The sequence below is a fragment of the Camelus ferus genome, chromosome 13 (assembly GCF_009834535.1).
Source record: "Camelus ferus isolate YT-003-E chromosome 13, BCGSAC_Cfer_1.0, whole genome shotgun sequence".
Classification (NCBI taxonomy): Eukaryota; Metazoa; Chordata; class Mammalia; order Artiodactyla; family Camelidae; genus Camelus; species Camelus ferus.
Window position 1 is genome coordinate 11110060 of NC_045708.1, and position 25696 is coordinate 11135755.

Sequence of the window (25696 nt, forward strand, 5' to 3'; positions counted from 1 at the left end):
GAAAAATGGCAACTTTCTAGTTTCTCTGCCCTCTTCCAAGATGGTTTCCTCTATGGTCTTGGGCCTTGGCCTGGAGCTTCTTCCTGGCTTGTCAGGGGGCGTGGTTCATTGAGCAAAGCCTTGCGTGCCGGCGCCCGCGACGGAGGCGCGCTTCAGGGCGCAGGCGCAGGGAGGGGGTTGGGGAGGAGGGAAAGCGGCGAGTAAGATGGAAGATGAGGAGGTCGCTGAGAGCTGGGAGGAGGCGGCAGACAGCGGGGTAAGGAGGAGCCGCCGCCCCGGGGCTGGGCCGGGCGGGACCTGGCGTGAGGGAAGCCTCCGGGGAGCGGGTCTGTGGATGGTTCTCCCCAAGGAAAGGCCCCACACTCCCGGCCGGGGATGAAGGAGAGGCCCCCGGCCCCTGAGCGCCGTGAAGGCCTCTTAAAGGGGCCGCGTTCCTTTTCTCTCTCCACCTTTGCCTGGTGCGCCTACTTCCACCTCCCCCTCACCCACCGACGTGCGCGTCACCCGGGGCGCCCCACTCGCCGTCCAGGGCCTCTTCTGGCGCCTGCTAGTTCTCCCCAGGCCCCTTTGACCCTTCCTTTCCCATCGGCGCCCCCCCAGCCCATGGCACCATTTTAAAGTTCATGTGCTCTGAGGAGGAGCAACACACTGTGGCGGGGGGGGGGGGGGGGGGCGCCGACCGGGGCGACAAGCCCGGCTCCGGAGAAGAGCAGGAGGAGGAAATTGAGTCATATCTGGGCCCCTCAGCTCTGCTAAAATCCCCACCGCTTTGCGCTGTCCGCCACGGTGGGCGAGTGTGGGTTTTTTACTCTTTCAGTTTTACTCTGAGAATCCGTGGCAGGCTGGTCTCCCGGGGCCCCCGCCAGAACAACCGAAAGTCCAGCGGGCAGCCTCTCTCTCCGGGGCCCTCCCAAAGATCTGAGCAGCGGGCAAGGGTCTCGAAGTGTGGTCGCCGGGGTCGGGGGGGAGGGGTGCGATATGTAAAGTAGCTGCATTCCTGGGAGGGGAGGGGGAAAACGGACCGTTCGATTTCGCTTTTTGGAGTTTTGTTTGCCTCCGGAAGCTATAGGAAATACGTTTATTCCAAGCTGGAACGGCCAGTTCGGTTAGGTTCTTGTTTAATTTGGTCTTTTCAGAGTTTGTTATTCTATGGTGACCCTTGTGAAGATGGGGAGATGTCTTTTTGGCCTCCCCGTGTTCGTGTCTGTTCAGTGCTGGCCCGAGTTGACATCCACCGAAGGTTTATGTGTTGATAGTAGGGCGTGGAGAGCCAAGTGTGCCGGGGTAGCGCAGGAGCTGGGTTCTTTTTCCCCAAGCGCCTTTAAGGTTTAAGCTTGTCAGCGCTTGAAGAGGCCGAGAAATTGACCTTCGCAGTAGTGAGTGTATCGCCAAGGAAATGTTGAAACTTTGGCTTTGAAGTTTTGCCCGGTGGTGGTTCAGCATTTCTCTCAAGGTGTTTATGCTTTCCACTTAGCATAATTGAGAATTTGAAGAAATAATTGTTATAGAAGGCTTTTAGTACAGTTCTTACTGCTGAACATCTTTCTAGGATTCTGACTTGAGTAAGAAGAGCAATTGAAAGATTTTATAGGGAGCAGCCGGTATCAGCTAGGTATTCATTCAACAAACATTTTGGAGTGTCTCCTGTGTTCTAGACAGCGTGCTTACCAGTGACTTTGTGCCAGAGAATTCACAATCTCCAGTAGAGGCGTTTATTGCCCACGAGTATGAGTGAATCATGTAGAACCCATCATGCTGCTCCCTGTGAAAAAGGTTGGCCAACAATTTGGATATGACTTAAGTGATAAGTTTCTTGAGCAGCTTGTCCTTTCTTTGTTTTCCCTCTACTATTTCAAAAGGACTTGAGTTTGTCTTGTTAAAGGAGAAGAAAATAAAAAGAACAAAACTAAATATAGAATTCAGACATTGAGGTATGCTTTAGTTTTTCAGAATGCGCAAGCTCCTTAGAGATCAGCTAGCCCACTCCTGCCTTTTATAGCTGAATACATCTCAGAGATGTAAGGTTTAACTTACACATCTTCGTGCTGCTTGTCCAGTATTCTTTGTACTATCCTTTACTTTAGTAAAAACCCTTTGAAAGTGCCATTTACAGAAATGGAACCCAAACCTTGTCTCATTGGCTCCATGAGTCGTTATGCCAAAATGCAAGTTCCTTTATATATAGCTTTTCTTTAATTGAAATAACCTGTAGACGTATTATCCTCCTTTTATAAACAAGGAAACTGAGATTTAGGGAGTAACCTGTCTTGCTCGAGTTCATATACAGTAAGTGTGAAGCTGGGATTTGACCCCAAGCCAGTCTGACTCTAGAGCTGGATTCTTTCTCTAGGATTTTGCTGTCTCCTACCTGGGGTCCTGAGGAAAATTTGGAAGTTGGGTATTAACTTTTATTTTTAGTATGTTTGCTTTGGGCTTATATTTGAAGGCTCTCTTGAATTTGATTACCTTTGCAAATTTCACAAAGGGTCTTGTAAATGCACTTTTGAAGGAGGGGAGCCAGGGAGGGGATGAAGCATGATGTCCATGTCACTGGGAAACCAACTAACTATACAGTATCTTTCAGATGTAGCCAGTTGGATATGTAAAAGTCTTAGCTTCAGGTTACCCTGTCCCCCAATTGATACATAGTAATGAGTGTTAAATTATACCCCCGCCTTGCAAAACAACAGCAACCCTGGATGGCAAGACTAGCAAATGGGGGTTGACTAATTCTAAAAGTGAGCATTCAAACTTTATACAATCTGGAGGCAGTTCTAATCTTTGAAAGTAGAGGCTTGTCCCTTTACCTGTTCCACCCAAGAAGTTGCATTTCAGTCAAAGGACAATTCAAAAAACATAACTCACATTCCATTAAGGAAATGCTTCTTTAAAAATATGCTGCCTTTGGGGAAAACGAAAATGTAAAATTAAATTAATGTTGATTCAAACTCTAAATTTTGTCGTTTGTCTTAAGCACATCTCAGGAGACAAATACTACATTTTGTAATTGGAAGATACCTTTGACCTCCCCCAAAAATCAGATCAGCAGTTTGCTCAGTTTGAAAAGGGGTTGTGTGCCCGCTGCAGAGATGGCAGGTGTTTTGTAGTGAAGTAAGGATTTTATTGCAAGGCGCCAGACAAGGGAGTGGGAGACAAGTTTCAGGTTCACTCCAACTTTATATTTAAGGTACGAGTTTTTAAAGGGGAAAGAGGGGACACTAGTGGTTAATCGTTCTTGTGACATTTCTTAATCATACGTCTACGTGCCTTGTGGTCTGCGACCTGGTGGTCTGGACATGTAACCTGCAAAGGTCACCTTGTTCTGAAAAACAACTTAGTCTTGTGCATCAGTGATATTATCAGAATTACATTACATCTGGTACTGGTTAGTTATTACTGTGCAAGCATGGGATAGAAGTTAGAGGAGGAAAAAGAAAAGGGAGAAGGGAAAAAATTTTAAAATCACAGCTTTTCTAAAGGCTAGTTAATGGACTGCGTTTCCAATTTCTAATGATTTGAAGCTTTGTATTCACTTGTTTAGACACACAAAAAAATGTGACCTAGTCCATCTTATTGGTAATGAGCTAACCCAGTCCTAGGGGAAGGCAGATCATACATAAATGGAATTGGAATGGTGGTTATTATAAAGCATTGGCAACCTCTCTAATTTCCTTGCATCTCAAAAGTTAACTTCTATTCTTTTCACAGGGGCAAGTCATGTAGCTAATTGGAAGAAAATATATCTTAAGTAAGTTAAAGGATACCGGTCTTCTGGACTAAGAATTTAAATTTATGTTTACTTTCTACCCTCACTGAGCCAGTCATGTAAACATTACCCCTTCAGTGATGCTGGATGGTGTGTAATTCTGTAGTAAACATGGCATGCCTGCTGTGTACCAGGTACTTGGCACAATCCAGTGGAGAAGACGGGTGAGACAAGTGTGGCAGCATTTCCTTTGGAAGGGGCATAGATGGAATACTGTGGCTGGGATCAGAGACAGTCTTGTAGAGAAGGTGATGCCTAAATTAAGATTTAAAGGACCAGCTGAATTAAGCATTAGTTTGGGGATGAGGGGCAGGTAGAGTGTAGGGCCAATGCACACATAGGCAAAGAGGCAGTGAGAGAAGAGTGTGCAGCATTGGGAGAGCTACAAGTATTCCTTCTGGCTGGAGGGTAGGGGATTGGCAGGGCTGCGTGGAAAGAGATAAGACCTGAGAGGTATGCAGGGGCCAGACCAGGAGGAGCCTCCTTGTACTTGGTTCTGGGGATCTTGGACTTTGTCCTGAAAGCAGGAAGAGCTTTGGAGGCTTTTTTCTTTTCTTTTCTTTTTTCTTTTCCTTTCTTTTCTTTTCTTTTCTTTTCTTTTCTTTTCTTTTCTTTTCTTTCTTTTCTTTTCTTTCTTCTTCTTTTCTTTTCCTTTTCTTTTCTTTTTCTTTTTCTTTTTCTTTTCTTCTCAGCAGAGTAGTGACATAGTTAGATTTTAATCTAAGAGATAAGAACTATGATTTATTTATCTTTCTTTGGAGAAGTGGCCAGTTTTCCCTGAAGCGTGGCCGCCACCTCACTTCGGGGTCTTCAGCACTACCTGTAATCGCTATCGTGGTGGAAGGTGTACAGTGGCTGTGGGTAGTGGGCAAATACTAGTTATTTGAGGGCTACCTGGTGCTGATTTCCTTATGTCTGTCCTTATACGAAAGAAGGCATTTAAGATTTGTGGTATCAGAAAGCACACATCCAAGTGTACCTTGCCCAGAGGAGCCATTTCTAAGCTATTCCTGGTCCTTTTGGGAAGATTGAGTTCTAGGGACTGATGTCTTCAGATGGGGCTTTCTATAAAGCAGTTGGCTAGTTTAGACATGACTGTGCTAAGCGGTCTGCCCCTGGGACTCTGGAAAAAGATGTTTCACTGTGATTTCAAAGAAAGGAGGATAATGAGCTTTTCACTAGTAACTGCTCAGCTCTTTTCTTTGAGGCTGCATGGGGGGCTTGTTCCCAGCATGTTCTGCGTATTTAAGAGAGCTGCCATGGTTGCTGTAGGTTGGAATTTTAAAAGTTGCTTTTCCTTCTACAACAGGACAGAACTAAGTGTATCTTTCTAAAGCTTTTGGTAAAATCCTGCAAGAGAAAAGACACTATTGAGATCTGATGACTAAAAAGTGTTCTAAAGGCCAGCTCTTTCTTTCCAATCTCCACTCTACACTGTGTTGGGCACCCGCACAGTTAACATCAGCTTCTGGCTGTGTCAGTTAGCTAGCCTTCATGAAGTGGAGTGGATTCTTTCCTTTATACTTTCCACGGAAATAGACATTTTTTTTCCTGACAGGACAACTACTGACTTGTTGGTTTCCTAGAAGATTGATTAGCTACTTATATGTGTGGCCAAAATTACAGAATGCAGTGAATTTAACTCTGCTAACCTCTGCCAAGCATCTTTCTCCTTAACATCCAGCTCTCTGAAAGATAAAGGTTAAAACCAGCCACCACAGAAGTTAGCAACAAATCCTGTCAGCAGTCTGTGTAGATAAAGAATCTTTTGCCTGAGGGGAGGACACTTAAAAACGTTCCTCACAGTAAGTCATCCCCTCCCCACACCCAAAACTCTTACCCTTATAAAATGAATTCAGGAAATAGTCATTCTTTTCTGAAAGGAATGATAAATATGCATAGTTAAAATTGTATTCTCCAGGGGTGTGCTCCTCAGATAAGATTGTACAGGACTGTTCTGACCCCAGTCTGGAAAGGCCAGGACTGTCATTACTCTTCATAGACCTTGAGAGCCAAATTCCTAGCCCTCATGCTCTGGCCTTCTTGGCTTATAAAAACTTTTATGACCCTCCAGCTGTCAGTTCTGTTTCTGCTACCTAGTTGCACATCTCACTAGTGCCTATAAACCTGTGAACTCCCAAACCCCACTTGCCATTTCTGGAAGGGCTTCTTAGCGGCTTGAGGGCTTATTACTGGGCAACTGGGGTGCATTTTTATATTCATTGTCCCATTCCGTCTCAGTGTGAAGTGTATGTACTGTTATTCCTAGTGTCTAGGAGAGGAAATCACATGCTTGATCTCAGCCCAGGCTATTGGCGTCCTAAGCCCACACTTAAGGAATTTTTGGGGCAGTTTGTTTACCATTGCTTCTCAGCAGATAGTTAACTAGTTAAGTGCTCTAGGATGCTTAGCTGCTAGTTTCTCTGAAGTATTATACTTGTTTTGCCTGGGATTGACCTTCTCCTTCTGTAGCCTGGATGATGAGCTAATAAATTTTGTGTACCTGAGAGATTTGAACTCAGTGCTCTAGAGCCAACAGGACAGTGCTGCTGGCAGTTGTAGTATTAAGAACAGTGACTGCAAATGAGATGCTGATTGAAATCTTGATTACAAATGGAAAATAACTTTTTTTTAACATCTGGCAGAATGGAGAGAGATAATGTAAATAATTTTTGCTCAGATCTGTTAAGAAGAGTCAATGACTCTGCTATCTTAGGATCCCTATATCTGTAGTTGCAAACTGACAGCCTATGAATATTCAGCGTATAGACTTTTTTGGGGTGCACGTTTTTAAAAATTTTGAACTTGAATGCCTTTATCTGGATCTCGATTCCTCTCCTCTCCTCCGCAGTCCCCACCCCATGTTACTACTGTGTTACTGTGTTCTGTCCTACCTGCTTTATTCGCTTGGCCCTGGAAGCATTCTGTTTGCTGCCCCTGCTGAGTGCCATGATGAAGGCACCCTTGCGTGTTTGAATAAAACCTGGTGGGTGCTGAGGTCGGGAGGTAATAGTGACTTTGCTCCGTCCCCCAAAGTCTATATGCCTAAATGTTTCCTTTGGGAGAGGAGCCTGGCTGTCTTCATTCTAAAAGGTAGCAGGGAAGGATAGGTCGCCTCTGCCAGACAGTGACCCACTTATCTCCATCCATGGCAGGAGAAGTCAGAAGTCTAGGATAATGGTTCAAGTCCCAGGTCTGATATTTGGGCAATTCACTACCTACCGTTGATGAAAAATTGATCAACAGTCAAAGAAATAAAAATTTTTATTCTAGTCAACCTGAGGATTATAACCTGGGAGACAGCCTCTAAGAGTGAGAACTGAGAACAGTTCCAAAGAAGTAAGGCCAGTAGTAATGTGATTTTGATGAAGGGGTATGTGTAATTCAAGCACACATCCTGATAGAAGGTTATTGCTGTTGTGAAGAACAGATATCTCAGTTAATGGTTTTAGTGCTTTTCTAAGTATGGGAAGATGCAAGAAACTGGGTTCATAAAATTTTCTCCTAAAAATATAGAACTATCAGTTCTGCCAGTTTTCCCAGAGCACAAAATAGCTCATTCTGATCTTCACCCTGAATTTCTTTCAAGATGTGCTATAAGTCAGTGACTGCAGTGAGTGGGTAAGGGCTTGATTCTTATAGAACTAGATGGTGGGCAAAATTCTTTATTTTACAGTCCCTTCCTTTCGGTCTTAATTTCAGCGAAGGTTTAGGAGGCATCTATCTCATGACCAGTTTATCCCACAGCTCTAGGAATGCTTATCCCCAGATCGGGCGGATTTCATTGATTGGCCACTAAATGTGCTGTTGCTGGACTGAGCCCTGTTAGTAGTAGTAGCCAAAAGCCTCTGGACCACCTGTCTTACTAGTCTGTTATGGTCCAGGAAATGGTTCCTTCTTGTTGCTTTCCTATTACAGTCATTGATCTTACAGAACTGTATATTTGGTCAATTGTTTCAAGTCACCTAGGCATCACTAATTTTACTGGAGGCTCACTCACACATTTGGTAATGCAAGAAGCGATAATCTTGTAAAATAGGTAGAATACAAGTAACATAGCTAATGACATTAATAATTAAGTAGGTATTTAAGCTAAGAACTTCCCTTAGGTGTGGCCTAGTAGCTCCCCAGGTGGCCTGACCAGTCTGTTCTGCACCATTCACTGTCTTTAAGAGAAATGATATATTGGCATTTTACAGAAAGTTCACCAAGAATGTCTGCATGTACAAGGCAAATGGTGGATCATTCTGACTCCTTAAAGGACTGAGAAAGGACTGTTATCTTCTTAAGAGTTAAATGGCCAATGCTAGAAGAAAAATTAATCTTTATGGTTGAGCAGGTATTTCTGCCGTTGGGGAGGTGGGGTTAACACATAATGCAGATGTAACATGCACACTAGAGGGGAGGGAGGAGGCCCAAAAGGGCAGAAGAAATTTTTATGTTTAAATTTTTCTTGCCTTGCCTTGAAGTAAGAATTTTTATTTCATCACTGTCTTTCAGCTTCATTTTCCTCATTTGTAAGATTAGATTAATAAAATCTGTGTTGCCTGATGATGAGAGTTACATAAAGCACTGAGTAAAGCATCATTCAGAGGCAGTGTTGGAGCAGAGAGTGCCATCACTCTGAGTGTGGGGGCCTCTCTCCAGCCATTGATAGTGTGGCCTCTGTCCTGTTAGGGTACATCAGGACTGGCTGAGGGATCTCTTTCTTGGTGCCCCTGGGAACTAATATGTAGACTGGTTAAGAGTTGTGTTGCTTAGTTTTGTATGAAAACTGAAAGGAGAGAACAGTAATAAACCTGGAGAAAGGGGAGCCCCATTAGACCCTACTTCCTGTTTTATTCCAGGGGCAGGGCTCACCAGTGTTACTCCCACCCCTGCTGGTTCCCTTCCTTTAAGATAAAGGACTGGGTGGATTCCCCCTTGACTTATAACAATATATGTTAAGTTAATATTGTACCATATCATGTATGTTCAACTTTACTGCAGTATTATTTCATGTACACTCCCTCTAATCCTTCTAATATCATATATTTTACTTCTTCATATGATATAAACCCCAAATATTTTATTTTTTGCTTTAACCAATTAACTTCTAAATAATTTTTAGAAGGATATTTTTGTATGTATTTAACCACATGTTGACCCTTTTCAGTGCTCTTTATTATTCTCTGTATGTATGAATTTTCATCTGTTAGAATTTTTGTTCTGCATAAATTCCTTTAGTATTTTTTGAAGTGGAAAAAATGCTGTCAATTTTTGTTTATCTGAAACTATATTTATTTCAACTTCAATTTTAATATAAATTTTCATTGGGGGAAAAAAAGATCAAGGACTGTGTGGATTCCCTCCCCTACTTAGACTCTTGAAGAGGCACTCAAAGCAGAATAATACATTGTCTCAAAACAGCAAGTTACAGAGTTTCTGAGGCCTTCCAACCTGGGATACATCTAAACTGCAAGGCTTGTTCTGGAAGAATGCTTTCCTTTTCCGTACTTCTTAGATTTAAGATCTGGACTTTGAGGTTCAGCTCTGCTGTGGTCTGCCACTGCCGTAGTCCTTGCTTAGGAACTGTGGGCTTGCATTAACCTGGCCTGGGGTGCTGAGGCAGGCAAGCAGGTTAGTATTACCTGTCAGTCACCCACTAGCCACTCTCCTGAGACTTTTTGCTTCCTCCTTTCGAGGTTTAGGGTCCAGTTCTGTCACTTACTGTTGAGCAGCCTTAGGCAAGTCACCTAACCTCTGAGCGTGCAGCAAGGCTGTTGTACATCCCTTGAGTTGTGAGGATTACAGGTGGGGAAGAAAGGACCAGGTGCCTTCCTTACGCATACATACTTATGGCAAGTGCTTGGAGAGTGCGCTGCCACCACCACCACTGAGAAATGCTTAAGGCAGCCTTAGCTTTTTGAATATGGGTAGTGTCACTGCCTTTGGACCCAGATAGACCCAGTTCATATTCTGGCTCCACTCCTTAGTAGCTGTGGAACCATGGTCAAGTTACAGACTCCTCTGAGTTGGTTTGTAAATCATTTGTAAAATGAGGACGTATCTCTAAAGGCTTGTTTCATAGGATGATTGTTACTTAATTCATGTATTGGGTACTGTTTTACAGTACAGACAACTGTAGCAAATGAAGTTCCTACTCATAAAACTTTCTAGTGGAGAAAGACGGACAATAAGTAATATTTCATACACACAATGAAGAAAAATACAACAGATTAAGGGGCATAGAAAGTGACTGGCAGGAGTACCATTTTGTTAAAAATGGTCAGAGAAGGCCTCTCAAATAAAGACAGGCAGAGAGACCTAAGGAAGTGAGAGAGTAAGCCGTGCAGAAGCTGGCAAGGGTACATTCTAGGCAGAGGGAACGGCAAATGCCAGGGATCTGAGGCTAAATCGTGCTTGTTTTATTGGGTGGGAATGGGTGAAAGGGAAAGTGGCAGGAGATGAGGTCAGAGGTAGCAGGGAGCCAGATCCAGCAGAGACTGGGAGGCCACAGTGGAGATCGCCTTGAAACAGGAAACCATGTGAAGGTGTGAAACAGGCTAACTTGGTTTTCAGAAAGATGGTCTGGCTGCTATGGGTAAAATAAACTGTAGGGGCAAGAACAGAAGCACAGAGACTAATTAGGATACAATTGCAACTACCATTCAAGGGCTATTGGTAATTTGGATCAGAGTGGTCCCGGTGGCAGAAGTGTTAAGAAAACTCAGGATACGTTTTGAAAATAGAACCAACAAGATCTGCTGATGTGGATGTGAAAGAGACATCAGAGATGAGCCCAAAGTCTTTGGCCTGAACTCCTAGAGGACTGGAATTGCTGAGATGGGATGGTAAAGGGAATGTGGGAGGAGCAGGTTTAGGTGATTGGGTGAAATCAAGAGTTGGAGTTTGGACACAATAGGCTGAGGTACCTTTTGAAATCCAAGTGAGAATGTTGAGTTAGCAGTTGTATATCAGTGATTATAAAGCTGTGGGCTAGATGAGATCAGGTAAGAAGCCAGCATAGATACAGAAGGCACAAACCCTCCAACCTCACGAGATCAGGAGAGGAAGAGGAACCTATCCTGTTATAGGAGAAATCAAGGAGGCAGTGAGCAAAGGAGCTACCTGGGAGAGTGGTGTCTGAGAGCCTGAGTAAAGAAAGTGCATTAAGGGAGGAGCACTGAGCAGTGCTGAACACTGCTGAGAGGTTGAGTGAGGTGAAGATTTGGAATTTACCACTGAATTTGGCAGCACTGGAGGTCATTGGCGACTTTGGCAAGAACAGTTTCAGTGGGACAGTAGGGCTTAGAGAGTTGCATTAAAGGGAGGTGGTGAAGGCCCTCCCCTTTCTCAGAGCAGGGTGTCAGCCAAACATTGAGTACTGGATTAGTGCTAGTTGCTGTTATGAGGACCTGACAAATGGGACCCACCAGAGGAGGTTTTGCACATCAGTAAACATCATTAGCTAGTTGCTAAAAGATGAAATGTACAGCAGAGATATATATATCTTATTCTAAGGTTAGATATAAAGCAGTTTTCCATGCAAGCCACGTAGATGATTTAAATTTTTCTAGAAGCCACATTTGAAAGGTATAAACAGGTGAAAATAATTTTAATATTTTAATTTAACCCAATATATACAAAGTACTATGTCAACATATAACCAATATTGAAAATATATTAATGATCCATTTTACACTCTTTTTCTGTACTAAGTCTGGGAAATCTGTGTGTTTGGCACTTAAAGCACGTCTCAGTTTGGACTGGCTACGTGTCAAGTGCTACCAGCTACATATGGCGGTCACCACTGCACTGAGTGACATAGCTAGATCTGGTGCAGAAGAGAGTGTGCCCAAAGGATTCCCTCTTCCTGGGTAGATGCAGAGAGACCCTGAAAGCTGTAGCAGACTTGGAACAGAAAGCAGAAAGTCGTTTTCCCTTATAATCAAGTATGAATTGTTTGGTCTCTATTAGCGTACCATCCTAAAATAAAGCCCTTCGTGGTTTTCTGGTGCCCCTAATTTCTTCCAGTTCATAGCTTGCTGGCCCTAGAAGTTATAACTAATTTTCTACAGTAGCTTTTTTTAAAATTATGGTTGATTTACTACAGTAGCTTTTTGAATAGTGTTGATACCAACTAATAAAAACCATTGCTGACTACAGCTAAAGTAATCTCAGATGGTTTTCTAAACCTAGAGTAAAAGAAAAAATGGGTCCGTTATAAGATATCTTTCTAGATTTGAATATCTCCATTTAAGAAGTATCTTGTTTGGGGTCCCTTTTTTTCTTTCCCTCTATTCATGTTTTTATTCTTTCTCCTCAACTTTTTTATGCCCCTTCTCTTCTTGAAACTCTCTTTAAGTTCTAGCAGCTTTCCCTGTCTTCTCACGGCCAGATCATCTCCTCTTCATATCTCTTTGCAAAACAATGTTTATACAACTGATATAGCAACTGTGGTTTTTTTTGTTTTTTTTTAATCTCCCCCCTCCTCACCCCGGCTGGGCTCTCCTCATCTGTAAGGAGTGCCTTACTCATCTCTGGGTCACCAACATCTAGCACATCTCCTGCTTTATGGTAGATTTTCCATAAATGCTTGTCTCCAGCTTTTTGTCACAGTGAAGCAAAAGGAAAATGGCCTTGAGATACATTAACAAAGCATAGTCTTCCTTAGGGAGGGAATTTTAGAACTATATCCTGTGCCCTACAGTGACCCACTTGATTAAAGTGGAATGTTTTTCCTTGCTGTGGGAGTAACAGAGGAAGGGGAATGGAACCTTTGTGGGAAATGAAACCTTCAAATGGACTAACCGAGTTTGTATTAAAAGGGCAACTGTTAAATCCGTGGTCTAGATGTGCCCCTGCAGATCTTTGTCTCTCAACTTATGAATTCTACCTTTTGCTCTTTCTGACTTACCCAATCATATTTGCTCAGGAGTTAATTTTTTGAACCTAACAGTGATCCTGAAGCATCACTGTAGAATCAAGCTTGGGATGGTATGAATTTGGGTGCTTCCCTCCCGGAGTTAGCCTGGAGAGGTGGAATAAGCTGAAGCATTGGAGATGGCTAGCCTTGTCGAGGCAGGGCACTGTCACTGCCACACCCCTGATGTAAAGAAATAAGGCAGGGGTGAAACACAGTTGAACAAGTTCATATCGATGAAGGTTGTTTGGGAAAGTCTCTATGATTGCGTATCTGGACTTGAAATGGCCAGTGGTGCACTTTAAAAGAACAGGGATCTTTTTACCTGATAGGTTTAGACCAGATTTTGCTAGTTCTACCCATGAATTCTTTTTGCTTTATTCCTAAATGAAATTGAGGCCCTCATGGGAGGAGCCAGAATCCTATCCAGGTGTATGGTATGGGAGGCATAGGAACCTTGCTGGGGAGACTGCTCTCCCTGGAGACCCTGACACAGGCAGTCTTGTAGCCACGGGAATGGGCAGTGATGTCCTGCCCAACACTTCAAGACATTAGGCCCAGCGTGGGCTTTGCCTGCTATGGTGTGAGTTCTGGGGCCAGAATGTATTGGAAGGTAGTCTCACCATCTACTCCTTGACAGCATCTTCTTTTTGCTTTTCATCAGGACCTGTCAGGCTCTAGTTCTGAAAGAAATGCTTGTTGTACTCTCAGAGCTCTGATAGCTTCCTTTTCCCCCAGTGTCTGCTTGTAGACATGTGCTCCCTAATTTGGGATAGGTGGACAAGACCAGATGAGTCTGTGGGGCATACTGGTTCACAGGGAGCCCAAGACCAGTCAGTATGCCTTGAATTTGAGAAAAGTCATTTAAATAGTAACTGTTGCTGATAAAAAGAGGTTGTTTCCTAACTCAGAGCTAAGAACCATGGGTACCTCTTAGACTTCCATTCAATACAAGATTGCTTGGATTCTTTGGAGTTGTGTTGGCTGCATTGGTGACCAGAGGATTTTGGTTGTCAGAGAGAGGGATGTTGTGATGGAGCAGTACAGTTCAGTCTTTTGGCACTGGGGGTGGGGCAGGGTGGGGACCCTGCGGAGCTGGTAGCAGCAGGTCAGGCACCCTAAAGGACAAGACAACCCCTCCCTTTCCCCACTAGTGTAACCGATGAGAATTTGAATTTGTTCATTCTGCCTCTTGTGACTGGCTGGTTTGAATCTTTTTCACCATCCCTAGGTGAATTGAAGTCTATTTCTTGAACGTTCAGGTCTGAGACAGCACAGCTGTAATGGTCCTATACCAGGCTGTACTTTGCACCAAGGCCCAGAATAGCCTGTCTGTTTCTCTCCTCTGCCTTTGTTCTTCACCTCTCCCCTTCTCACTTTTCTTTTTTCCTCTCACCCACCTCTCAGTGTTACAGGAGTAAAGCTGTCATTGTAATCTGCCTGCTTTTACACAGACATCCTGATCCTCCTTGTCTCCTTTGTTCCTTTTGGAGGTTGTGGTTGTGTCACAAATGAGGCTGTTAAGAGGTGTCTCCTTCCCCTCCTAAGCTTCCATTCCCAACTTTCTGCTGGAGGTTCATGGAAGCATAATCATTGCAAGATTAAGGGCAGCAGCAGCCAATGAAGCCGTGCTTCTTCCTTAGCTGAACTGGATTAGCAGATGTTGATGTCTCATTTCATTCACCTTGTGACTGAGGCCTCTCCTTTACCCCTCATAGGGACCAGTCTTGTCCAGAACCGCCTTGCTCCCCACTGCAGTTCTCCATGACCTCCTTCCCTGACTCTTTCTTTCTGGTTTTGCTTGTTCTCTCAGACCAAGAAGCATGTAGAGGTGTTGCTCCCCAGGGGAAGTAACATCTGTGTTTGATAACTTCAGATCTTTTGCTTAGGATTTTTGACCCAGGGAGAGGAGGTCACCCCACTTACCAGAGCACAGAGCATCATCTTCTGGAGTTTGTTCAGTGCTACTTGACAAAAGATAAAGAGCCTTTCCAGAAGAAGCCATAGGAAATCAAACTTTCTTTGATATGCTTATGCCCTAACACTTGCCTTGTGCCCTGGTGACCCTTCCTCACTCAGAGCACAGTTAGAAAGTGATGAAGATATGGGTTTCTTTCACTAGCCATGGAGGTTGGGCCTCTAACACAGGAGCCTTGACCTTGGGCCAGGGCTCTGTGCTTCCTTGTAAAAAGAGAATTTGTGCTAGGTAACTGGATTCCTTGTTGGGGTCCACATCTAGACACTTCCCCACACATTCTGAGGCCTGTTTAATTCCTTTGGGCTATCGCATCTCTGCGGGAGACAAGCATTTTCCTTGTAGTGTGCCCTGTAGGAAGGTTTCCACTTGGTCCAGCTCTTCAGCAGATTGATTGTAAGGCCTTGTCCAGAGAGAGAATAGACTGACTCATGATACCTGGACAGACTCCAGAGTGAGATGCAGTGCCCTCTCTGGCTGCTGGCAGAGCACTCCCTCTCCTGCTTGGACAGCTCTGAGGTGCTGGTGTCTAGCTGGCTGCCTGGAGATGGCCAGGATCTGCTTTCCACCAGAGCTGTTGGGTTTGTATCCCGTTCTCCCATCAGATGGAAGAATTCCTCAGCTCTGATCAACCATTCTGCCTGATGCGTTGGAGATTGATGGGAGTATTATTATTGGAGTATCAGGGAGCAGTGTAGAACTCGGGGGGTGGGAGGAAGAGGGAATCCATATCTAATGGCTTTACCAGCCTTTCCAGAGGGTTGAGCAGTTTTGGGGGGTGGCAGCATGTGGTAGGGCCTCCAAAGGCCTTCGTTCTAGGGCTGCCTCTATGATGTACTACTTTGTGACGTTGGGTAAGTTCCTTAACCTCCCTGAGTCACTTTTCCTTCATCTAACAGAGAAGGATAAAAGCTACTTTGTCTGTCAAACAGGGTTGGTGTGACCAGAGAATGAGTGTTTGGGAAAGTGTATTGACAGCCATAAAGCATTATATTGATGTAAGGCATTATTTTATAAGCCAGTAGTTTTATATTATATACCAAGTGTGCTGGTCGTGTTCCAGTTTCAGGACAGAGGCCCATTTACTCAGGTACAGTCCATATGCCCTCTTGAAGGACTTTTTTCCACCCAGGCTCTATTTGCTGGGCCTGGGCAGATTCCCTACCTTCCCTAAGGCCCTAGGGAGAGAAAGAAGCAGTTTGCCCTCCTGAGCAGAAGCCTGGATGGGAACTCAAATTCAGTTAATGCAGTGTGTATTTTAGCATACTTTAAAAAAAATCAACCAGCATATTAATATTAGGCCCATTTGTCTGTATGTCTTACTTGGCCCTCACAATGATATGAAAACGAGAGTTCCATGTAATGAAGTTTAAAAATTTAGCGCTTTCCCATAAAAATCTCCTAAAATAGCAGCTCTGGCCCTGGCAGCCAGGACTTAGCTGCCTGTCTGTAGGGGTACGAGTACTGTTTGTAGCCCCCTCACTTCCCCACTGTGCCTTGTAGCCCCCTCACTTCCCCACTGTGCTCCCTACATATAGAGTTTGGTTGCTTGCCAGCCTCTGGAGGCATTTGATTTTGACCCCGTTTGAAGACATCTAAATCCTAGAGATGTGAAATCTTGCATTCATGACGGAGAAACTTGAATAGGAAGTCCCATTTTCAGATTGGAGCAAAATGATAGTGTGGAACTTTAAAACTGTTAAGTTATTTGTGGAAAGCCTTGAAAAGCCCTTAAGAGGTAATGGGCATTAGACTAATGTGAAACAGAGTATTTACTCAGGCAGTAATATTGGTATTGATTCAAAAATTTAGAAGAATTACATTTCTGACACAGACTGTGCTGTGGGCGTAGATTCCCTTTGAGTGCATGTCTGTCAGTTCTCAGAAAACATCTAGGTCATTCTCTTACTCTAGGTTGCACCATTTCTGTCCAGTCATTAAACAGCCATGGGCACTAACTTGTGTTACAAGCTTGAGTGAGAAGTTATCGTTCTTGTGGCTTCCTACCCACCCCCTCCAGAGAGTTGATGGTGCCCTCAGAATACAGTTTGTTGTGCTTGCCTAAATATATTTTGGGTCTTTCCTAAAAATAAGAAATTGTAAACACAACTCAACGTTAATTAGAATCAGCGTCAGGCACGATTTAAGCCCAGCTTCATATGGTTCGGCTAGCTTCGTATTTTTCACAGGAAACAAAAATAAGGACACGGAAATATAAGAAGTAAAAGAGAAAAGCATATTCCAGGGAATGCTAATAACCAAAAGAAACACTTGCATAGCTCTATTAATATGAAATAATAGATTTTAAGATAAAAAACATCTCTTCACAATGGTAAACTTAATGTACTAGAAAGAATAATTCTTGATTCTGTAGTCCATAGATCAGTCAAATCAGTAAGAATGTAGACGATTTGAACAATATAGTTAACCAGCTTGAATTGTGTCCATCAGTTATTTCAGGACATAAGAGCATTTGTGACACCTGGCTACACACTGGGCTCTGAGGTGGATCTTAGCAAATTTCAAAAACTTTTTACTAAAGCAGTGATTTTTAACATTTTTCAAGTAATAGGCTCCTTTGAAAATCCCATCCATCTTGTAAGTCAGGGTTTCTCAACCTCGGCATTATTGGCCTTTGGGGCTAGGATTTTGGCAGCATCCCTGGACTCAACCCACAAGATGCCAGTAATGATGACTAAAAATGTCTTGAGACATTGCCAAATGTCCCAATGGCACCCCTGGTTGAGAACCACTGTTACAAATCTCCTCTTCAGAAAAATACATAATTTTTGCATGTAATTGCTCCCTTCTCCAATAGCTGGATGGTCTTGCCCTCACTGAAAACAGTTGAGTGGGACTTTTGTAAGAAAAAGTAGTGGGGTAGCCAAGGAGCCTGGAGGGTTGGTCTTTGCTGCTCGCACACAAGGCTGTGGAGGCCTCATGGAGTCCCTGGTACTGAGGGCCTGAGCACTCAGACTCCCATCCAGTTCTCCAGATGTTAGGCTTCTGTTTTGTTCTAGGTCTTTTGCTGGGTGCTAGTCACAGAGTTCAAGTCCATTCAAGTAAAAAAAGATTATAAAATATGTGATACATATGCTCATGAAGGCATGTAAAAGGGAGATCTTATGTCTGAGGAGCAGAGATTAGAGAAGACTTCAGAAAGGAGAGGTGGACATCCAAGCTGGATTCTGGGGGTTAGCAACAGCTCAGTTTTGCTGTAGTGTGAAACAGGAACGGAGGCTATAAAGGAATGTGTGAGCGAGGCACGTTCAGGAGCTTGGACTTGATCCGACAAGCAGTTGAAGCGTTTTAACTGGGGAAGTGACACAGTCAGATTTATGTTTGGAAAGTTGATTTGAGTGGCTCTGGAGAGCCACTGATAGGAGGCCAGGAGACTAGTTGGAGGTCACACAAAGAACCCAGCAGAATGTTGAGATCTAGAACTCTCACCACAGCCACGGGGATGGAGGACGACGAATCTGCAGGGAGTCAGGGCCCCAAACCCCAGACTCTCATAAAGGGAGAGCTGCATCTGTTACTTCAAAGGACACAGTAATGTCCCTGGTCAGAGAGAGAACACTGCCCTTAGCTCTGAAAATAAAGACATAAGTTTTTGTTTGAGAGAGATTTTTTTCCACTTTTTATATACATTTTTTTCCTCTAGGAAATAGACAGACGGTTGGAAAAAAAACTGAAGATCACACAAAAGGAGAGGTAAGGCTGCTGTCTGGTCTGAGGGCTCACGCTCTCTGCCCTTGAGAGCTGGGCAGTCAGTGGTATTCTCCAGCTGGCCAGTAGGTTTGGCAGGTCAGGCTCCTGGGCAGTGAACCCTTCCCTTAGGGACATGGTGGCTTTGGGAGTGAGCCTGGAGTGTTGCACCTACCTCCTACCTTAGTGGGCACCCTGTGTGAGGTGGTCTGTTGGAGACTGAGTGGTGACAAGTCAGAAAGCTTGGGTTTGAGGCCCAACTCTGAGGTTTGGAGTAAGTTGATTCCCCTTCTGGACATCACTTTCTTTCTCTGTGACATAAGGAGGTCGGACAGATGAGTTCTCTGGGCCGTCTCTGACTTGATGGCTTTGGGTATTATGAGGGTATCCTGGAAGAGGAGATTGTCAGGATTTCTTCAAGACCTTTAAGATAGCTTCTCCCAACACACCCAGGCAGCAGAGGAAGTGGTTTTCCAAAGCAGGTGAAAGTTGATTTCAGCAGTCTGTCTTTGCCCTGGGTAACCTGTCAGCCTCTGGCAGGGACAGGCAGCAGGGAGGAGGAGAAGAGGGCCTCTCTGGACTCACTTCATGGGCTGCACAGTCATTCCCCAGGGAGCTCGCGGGTGCCCTGCCCGCCCACCGGCTTTCCTGGCCCCCTGCCTCTTTGATCAGAGTGCTGGCTCCTTGTCTGTCTGCTTGTCTCAGCAACCACACTAACACCTGGTTACAGCCCCCTGGTCATGCCATTCCTGTCCCACCCAGGACTTGTTCCAGTTCCCCTGACAGCAGCCCTCCAGTCCCTACCCCTCCTGACAACCAAGGCTCAGCAAACAGGCCCCTGTGGGCTGTTTGGTTCTGAAGAGAAGCTAGTTGACTGCTCTGGGGAGGGTCTTTGTGGCTGTTGAAGGGTGGTCATTTCTGCCTGGTTCCCTTGTTCTCCTGTGGCTTTTGTTTATTCCCCTTCCTGTGTTGTTTTCTTCCTCCCTTTGTGGACACATCACCTGATGTGCATATCCACCAGCCTTGGACAATGCTTTTCCTTTGAGCACTGCCAAGAACTGTCTCAAGGATCGTCCTGCACCCAGCCCCGCCGCATCCAGCAGACCAGAGAGCCCTAGTGAGGGAGGGGTCTCTGCTCAGCAGCTCTTCTGAAGAGGCAGTCCCGTGGTTTGGAATAGCTTGTCTCTGGGAGGCACAGGTCACTCACCAGAAGGCTGGGGCAGTTTGGTAAATCCTGTTTTGGTGCCAGGCAGGGCCGGCGGAGCTAGCTTCTCTGTAGTATTTGGTTTGAGCACAAGTTTTGGGACTGTGACTGGGAGTGAACACTTTGCCGACCCCCAGGCTCAGGGGCTCCCACTGCACCCGCCTGTTACACTCCAGTCTGTGTAGGGGAGCTGGGATTTTAATTGAGGCTGTGGACTCTGGACAAGAAGTGTTTTGCTACAAGGGCCAAATGATGGTCATTGTGACTGTGATGAACATGGAGATAGAAGTCCCAGAAGGAGCTGGTGTTCCTGCCCCCTTTGCCTGGGGTTAGGTCTGAGGAGCAGACCTGTGGGCTGCATGAGCTTAATAAGCAAGGTTGTTCTTTGAGAAATCCTTGAGGAGTGAGAATTTTGATGTCTGGTCAGAGGCCAGAGAATAATCAATAGAATTAGGAGGGGGAGGGAGAGAAAAGTGATACACGGTGGGTGAGGGACATGGATGGGGCCCTTGTAGTCCAGGGTGGGACTTGTGAAGCTGTGTTTGCTCTTTGTCAGCAGGAAATCCAAATCTCCTCCCAAAGTGCCCATTGTGATTCAGGACGATAGCCTTCCCACGGGGCCCCCTCCACAGATCCGCATCCTCAAGAGGCCCACCAGCAACGGTGTGGTCAGCAGCCCCAACTCCACCAGCAGGCCAGCCCTTCCTGTCAAGTCCCTAGCCCAGCGGGAGGCAGAATACGCAGAGGCCCGGAAGCGGATCCTGGGCAGTGCCAGCCCCGAGGAGGAGCAAGAGAAACCCATCCTCGACAGGTGAGTATAGCTGACCCTTCCACCAGACCACCGTGTGGAGGCCGAGGAAACTGACCTGGCTGCATGCAGAGCAGTGAGAAGCAGGCAGAATCAGGGCTGGAACCATCGAGGCTCCAGGTGCCAGCCCTGGCTAGGGGGGCTAGTTTGTTGTCTGGCACTGGTTCCAGGACTGCTCTGAAAGCTTTGAGGTCCTAGTCTGCTGGCATGCTGCCTCTGCAGGCACCAGGGGGCAATGTGGCACAGAGGTTACAGGCATGGACTTTGCGTCAAAATCGACCAGTTTGAGCCTACCTCTGCCACTTAATTCTACTTAACTTAGAGCTACTTAACCTCTCTGTGCCCTCATGGCTTAATTTGAAAAATGAGATCATGAGTGTACCTGCCTCATCAGTATGCTGTGCAATTAAATGACAGTGGGCCCTGGGACCTTGCCTGCCAGAATGGGAAAGTGCCCAGTTAAGTGTTTAGGTGTTATCATAAGAGCCCACTGTGATGTTTTTGTGAATTTTCTAAATTCTTTTTTATTCCTGGCATGTTTTTCTTTGCAGCCCCAGAGATTGCATTATGTAAGTTTGTCACCTGGTAAAGCACTATTTGTTAAAACAGCCCCTTTCTAACTTTGAGAAGCCTCCTTGGGGTTGATGTTCTGGGACTTGAAGAACTAATCTCTGTACCTTCTTTCTGTCCCTTCATTATTTTGATAGACTTCCATTATCTGTCCTCTAAGCCTTCATTTGGCAAAGTAGAAAAAGTTTGTTTTCTTTTAGTTTTCCGTAGTAATGTGAGTCAATCGTTGACCCCATGATTTGGAGAGAAGCAGGAGGCAGCAGTGGCGGGTGCCAGGGGACTCTGCTGAGCTCTTGGTTAGAGGTCTTTATCTTGGCCCGACACTCTGGGGCATCTCTGCGACAAACGAGGTTATGTGGAAGATGTGCTATCCATAGTCACGACCTCTGAACAGTGTGGGCCCTTGAGCACTCCCCTTGACTCCAGGTGTCTGATGGCGAGCCAGCCTAGGGGGAGAGCGCTGCAGGCGCCAGAGGTGAACATGGACCATCTGCCTCACCTGCTCGCCAGGGCTTCCCAGCGTGGCGATGTGCTGAGTCTGCTGGCCAAAGAAGTAGGCTCAGGGATCCAGAGTTGGCTGTTGGCCGCTGTGACTTCTGTCCTAGGTACAGGAGTGGTTGATTTTAAGATTTGGGGACCTCTTTTATATCCTTTTTCAGGCCTCCCTCTGATCTTCTTCCTTTCAGGCCAACCAGGATCTCCCAACCCGAAGACAGCAGGCAGCCCAACAATGTGATCAGACAGCCTTTGGGTCCTGATGGGTCACAAGGCTTCAAACAGCGTAGATAAATGCGGGCAGGAAAGGATGCCGCCGCTGCTGCCGTCACCACCTCCTGGGTCGTCTGCCATGGGTCGCACTGCCGTGGCAGACAGCTGGACTTGAGCAGAGGGAACGACCTGACTTACTTGCACTGTGATCCCCTTTGCTCCGCCCACTGTGACCTTGAACCCCATGCACTGTGACCTCTCTTCCCCCCCCTTCCCACTGTGATTGGCATGTCTACAAGGGCTGTCCCAAGTCAATGGAAAGGGAAAGGGTAGGGGTTAGAGGAGGGTTGGGGGGACCCACCAAGGACTCAGAGTAGAGAGTCGACAGTGCCACCTGGCCACTTGGGGTAAAGCCAGTGCCAGCAATAACAGTTTATCATGCTCATTAATTTGGGAATTCAAAACACAGATGAGAACTCCTGTCCACCCACCTTCAAGTGCATGTCTTCATCACTTAAAAGCAAGTTCCATTTGAAAATATCCTTTCTTTTTTTTCCTTTCCTTCCTATTTTTGTTTGTTTATGCAAATATTTGATTTGGAAAAAAAAGTGCATGGGAGGGGTTTTAGCAGTTTAATGAATTTTTAATTGAGAAAGAGTAGTTTGGTAGTCTACTTAAAAATGTTTCTGGGCAATTCACTAGAAACATTAACCAATAGGATTTTGGTGAGCTTAGCTTCTGTATTCCTACTGCCGCCCGGAAAAGGGGCAGGGCTCTGCAGCCCCCAATACAGATGAGCACCCCATGCCTATACCTCCCTCCCCTAGCTAAGTCCCAGGGCATCTGGGCCATACCTGGAGACTGGGCTAGCTCTGCAGGCTCAGAGAGCCTGGGGAGGGTGCCAGCCCCTCACCTCTAGTATTTTGGGAGATAGGGAAAGTAAACAGACTTCCCTTTCCAAAATTCCTCAGGGTGGTTCCCTACCAGCCAGGCTTACTACTAGAAGAGAGCAGGGAGTGAGGCTGCACTCCTGGACTTCAGGAGTAAGGGCTGCGGGACTTGCTCAGTATTTTGCTGTTAGCATAAGGAAAGCCAGGAGGCAGTCTGACTCCAGGACTCTGGGCCTCCTGCCTAGTGTGGTCAGAAGGTAGGTAGATCTTCCCACTCCGGCAAGGCTTAGAATGCTCAAGGGTCTGTGGAGTGTGGAGTGCCATCTCTTGATGGCATCAGCTTGGTGACTCTACCCAGTATGTTTCCTTTTTGAAATCACTACCTTGGGAGCAGACTATCCTGAATACCTTTGGGAGAAGACAGGCTGTGCATTGCAAAGGTTGGTGATGACAGACTGGTTCCCCACTGGCCTAGGTTACCCTCCACCCCTTTTTCCAGAGCAGAATGAAGGCAGTTTCTCCTCTGTCCCTGGAACCTGGAGATTTGCTTTGGCTCTTTGAGGTGGACGAGGCTTAGAGGGCCCTGCCCAGAGCGGCTCTGTATGTGTACAGTCTGGCCCCCTCAGGCTTTCTGATCTCTTCTGTTGTACTGCTCATTAGGTCCCTCGGCCAGCCAGACGGCCTCTTGGCTCAGCAGATGAGTTTTGGAGTGGTTGGTGTGACATTTGTGATGAGGGCAGCTTGTGGTGGCCAAGGTGGCAAGCTAGCTTTTGCAGGCTCCCTCCACTTTGCCCTGTGGGGATGTTGCCAGGCCCAGCAAGCCCTGGCCCACTGCACCTTCCCCTTAGGAAGACGGGCAGCCAGCTGTCAGTTGAGTCAGCAGCTAGTCCACAGCACAGCCTTACAACTGTGTGAAACTGGGAAATTGCCCATGAGCAGAGATGGAACAAAGCTTCAGTCAGTAAAGACCTACAGGATGTTGAATCATGCCTGCAGGCTATTCTAAGGGGAAATGACCTCCAGGAGTAGGCAAGGGAGAAGGTTGCTGCTGTCTTTACAGTTCCACTGCCCTGACCAAGTTTCCACATTCTACATGGATAGTGTCCATCCCTTATGTAATAGTAGTTTCTGGCCCAAGATAAGGCTATCCTTTTCAGTCGGAGAAGGGTGCAGAGGCAGGCCAGGTGGGAAGGCCAGAAGCGCTGATTGCTCAGCCATTGGGACCACCTGTTCTTGCTTCCTTCTCTCGTGGGAGCCAAGGGAAGGCTGGCCGATGGGTGTCTGTGGATGGAGGATGTAGTAGGGACTGATGCTCCCACCTCCCTCCGGCCAAAGATGGGGCTCTGCCCACTGTGTGCCTGTCACCACCCACCAGCAGTTGTATCCTGGCTTCCCAGATGGGGAGGTGGCAGGCAAAATTTTAAAAAGAAAGAAAAACGGAAACTATTGTGTTGGGGGGAGGTGAGGGGGGAGATGGGAGAACGGTTTGGATTTTGTGTGTGTTTGTGGGTGTTTTTTTTCTTTTTTTCCTTTTTTTTTTTTTTTTTTTTTTTTTGTAGTTGTCTAACTTTCCTTAAGTGCTTTTTTTTTTTTTTTTTTTATTTTTTTTTAAAAAAAATTTAAAAGTAAGCTGCAGGCTTTGGCTTGGAAAACCCCAGAGGAGTGGGGGCAGAAACCTGAGGCTGCTGCCCCTTTATCTGCCTTTGTGGTACTGTCCCCTTCCCCCAGCTCCTTCCTGACCCCGTAAGCCAGGCCTCAGACCTTCCAGCTAACCGCTTCCCATGAGCCACTACTCTGATGTCAGCCTATAACCAAAGGAGCTGGGGGTCTGGGCCTGGTGACCAACCCTTCTCCGCCCACTCAATCAGGGTGCTCCCCACCTGCAGGCAGGAGGCAACACCCTATCTGCTACCATAAGCCCCTTCCAGAGCCCACTGCCCCGCCCTGCCCTGTCCAGCCCAGCCATACCCTGCTCTGCCCCATCTGGGGATGCTCTGCTCAGGGATGGGCCGGCAGGGCTGCCCCAGCCTCCCTGGTTGGCAGAGACTCTGGAAACCTCTGGGTTCCTGTTTTTGGCCATGTGATCTCAGGGGTGCACATGGGCCCCTTGGGTGTCTGAACAGAAGGGCATGGGAGGGAGGGCCGCACCCCTGCAGTCCTGCTCTGCTGGTCTAGCGGGCAGCTGCCCACCCTACCCCACCCCGCACCGCGGGCTCCTGAGTCGGCAGATTAAGCATTTTATAAATTGTATTTTAAATACATGTTTTAAACTTGTCAGCGCCTTGTCCTTATTTCAATTTCTAGCCTCCTAACCTCTTGCTGTGGCTGCTTGTTTATCACTGGGGAGCTGCCTCCACTCAGTCCCAGGGAGGGAGCCTTTGAGTAATATTACTCTCTTTGAGTAATAGGACTGGGGTGGTGTGTGGGTTGGGGCCTAGGACCCATAACTCTTAGGCTCTAAGGAAAGGGGACCTCTGGGTCCTGGGGCTCTGTTGGTAAGAGCATGGCTGAGGCTCCTCCTGCCCTTCCAGGAGGTCTGTCCCTTCTAGGGGCCAGAGTCTTTCCAGGTACTTCCCTTGAGTTCACCATTCCCATCGAGTAAGTGGGAAAGAGAATCCCTGCCCTTGTGGGGCTCCTAGTCCAAGGTTGGAGGGTGAGGGTGACTCATCTGAGGAGAGTCCCAGTTCTGGGCACAGGTCAAGACTTTGCACCCAGGGCAACCTGTAGCAGGACCCCTGGCCCTGGGCAGGGTTTTGAGGCGAGTCTTGCTTCAGGGGCTCCCAAGCCCAAGGGAAGCAGGGGCCGGGCACTCTCAGAGCCAAGTGGAGGCGGGGAAACCTGGAGCCTTCCCTGGCACCAGGCACAGAGGCTGAGGTTCTTGTTATTTATTGGCTTACCAGGCCACAAAAGCAAAATCTAGCAGCAGTTCCTGCCTGATGGCCCATCCATCTGCAGGCCCTGAACAGCTGCCCAGAGTCAGGACTCCACGGTCAGCGGGTTCGAGCTGGTACAGAGCTGAGCCATCTTCGGCTGTCAGAGCTGGGTTCCCTAGGGAGAGGTGGCGGAGAAGAAGGGTGCGAGGAAATGAGCCATCCCATGTGCCCAACCGGAGATGAGTCCTCTGGGAGGTGATGGAGGCAGCAGTCGGGCTCAGGGGCCTGA

General features: G+C 46.5%; 2 protein-coding genes across 5 annotated transcripts in view; one reads left to right on the forward strand and one right to left on the reverse strand.

The window, feature by feature from the left end:
* The first annotated feature begins 137 nt into the window (after positions 1–137).
* On the forward strand, positions 138–24811 carry SZRD1 (SUZ RNA binding domain containing 1). Of its 4 annotated transcripts, none has more exons than XM_032495294.1 (4): positions 151–256; positions 18311–18360; positions 20118–20369; positions 21623–24811. In XM_032495294.1, exons 1-4 carry the CDS (start codon positions 206–208, stop codon positions 21723–21725), a joined length of 456 nt encoding a protein of 151 aa, XP_032351185.1. In that variant the 5' UTR covers positions 151–205; the 3' UTR covers positions 21726–24811. The 4 variants fall into 4 exon arrangements, with proteins under 4 accessions (XP_006188314.1, XP_032351186.1, XP_032351185.1 ...); XM_006188251.3 differs by having other exon boundaries at positions 153–256; positions 20115–20369; XM_006188252.3 differs by lacking the exon at positions 18311–18360 and having other exon boundaries at positions 138–256; positions 20115–20369.
* A 652-nt stretch (positions 24812–25463) lies between these two features.
* The window catches only part of SPATA21 (spermatogenesis associated 21), a 28045-nt gene continuing 27812 nt past the window's right edge, over positions 25464–25696 (reverse strand). Inside the window, exon 10 of the mRNA XM_032494800.1 lies at positions 25464–25582. Coding sequence (XP_032350691.1) covers positions 25525–25582 — 58 coding nt within the window. The 3' untranslated portion in view covers positions 25464–25524. The remainder of the gene's footprint in view (positions 25583–25696) is intronic.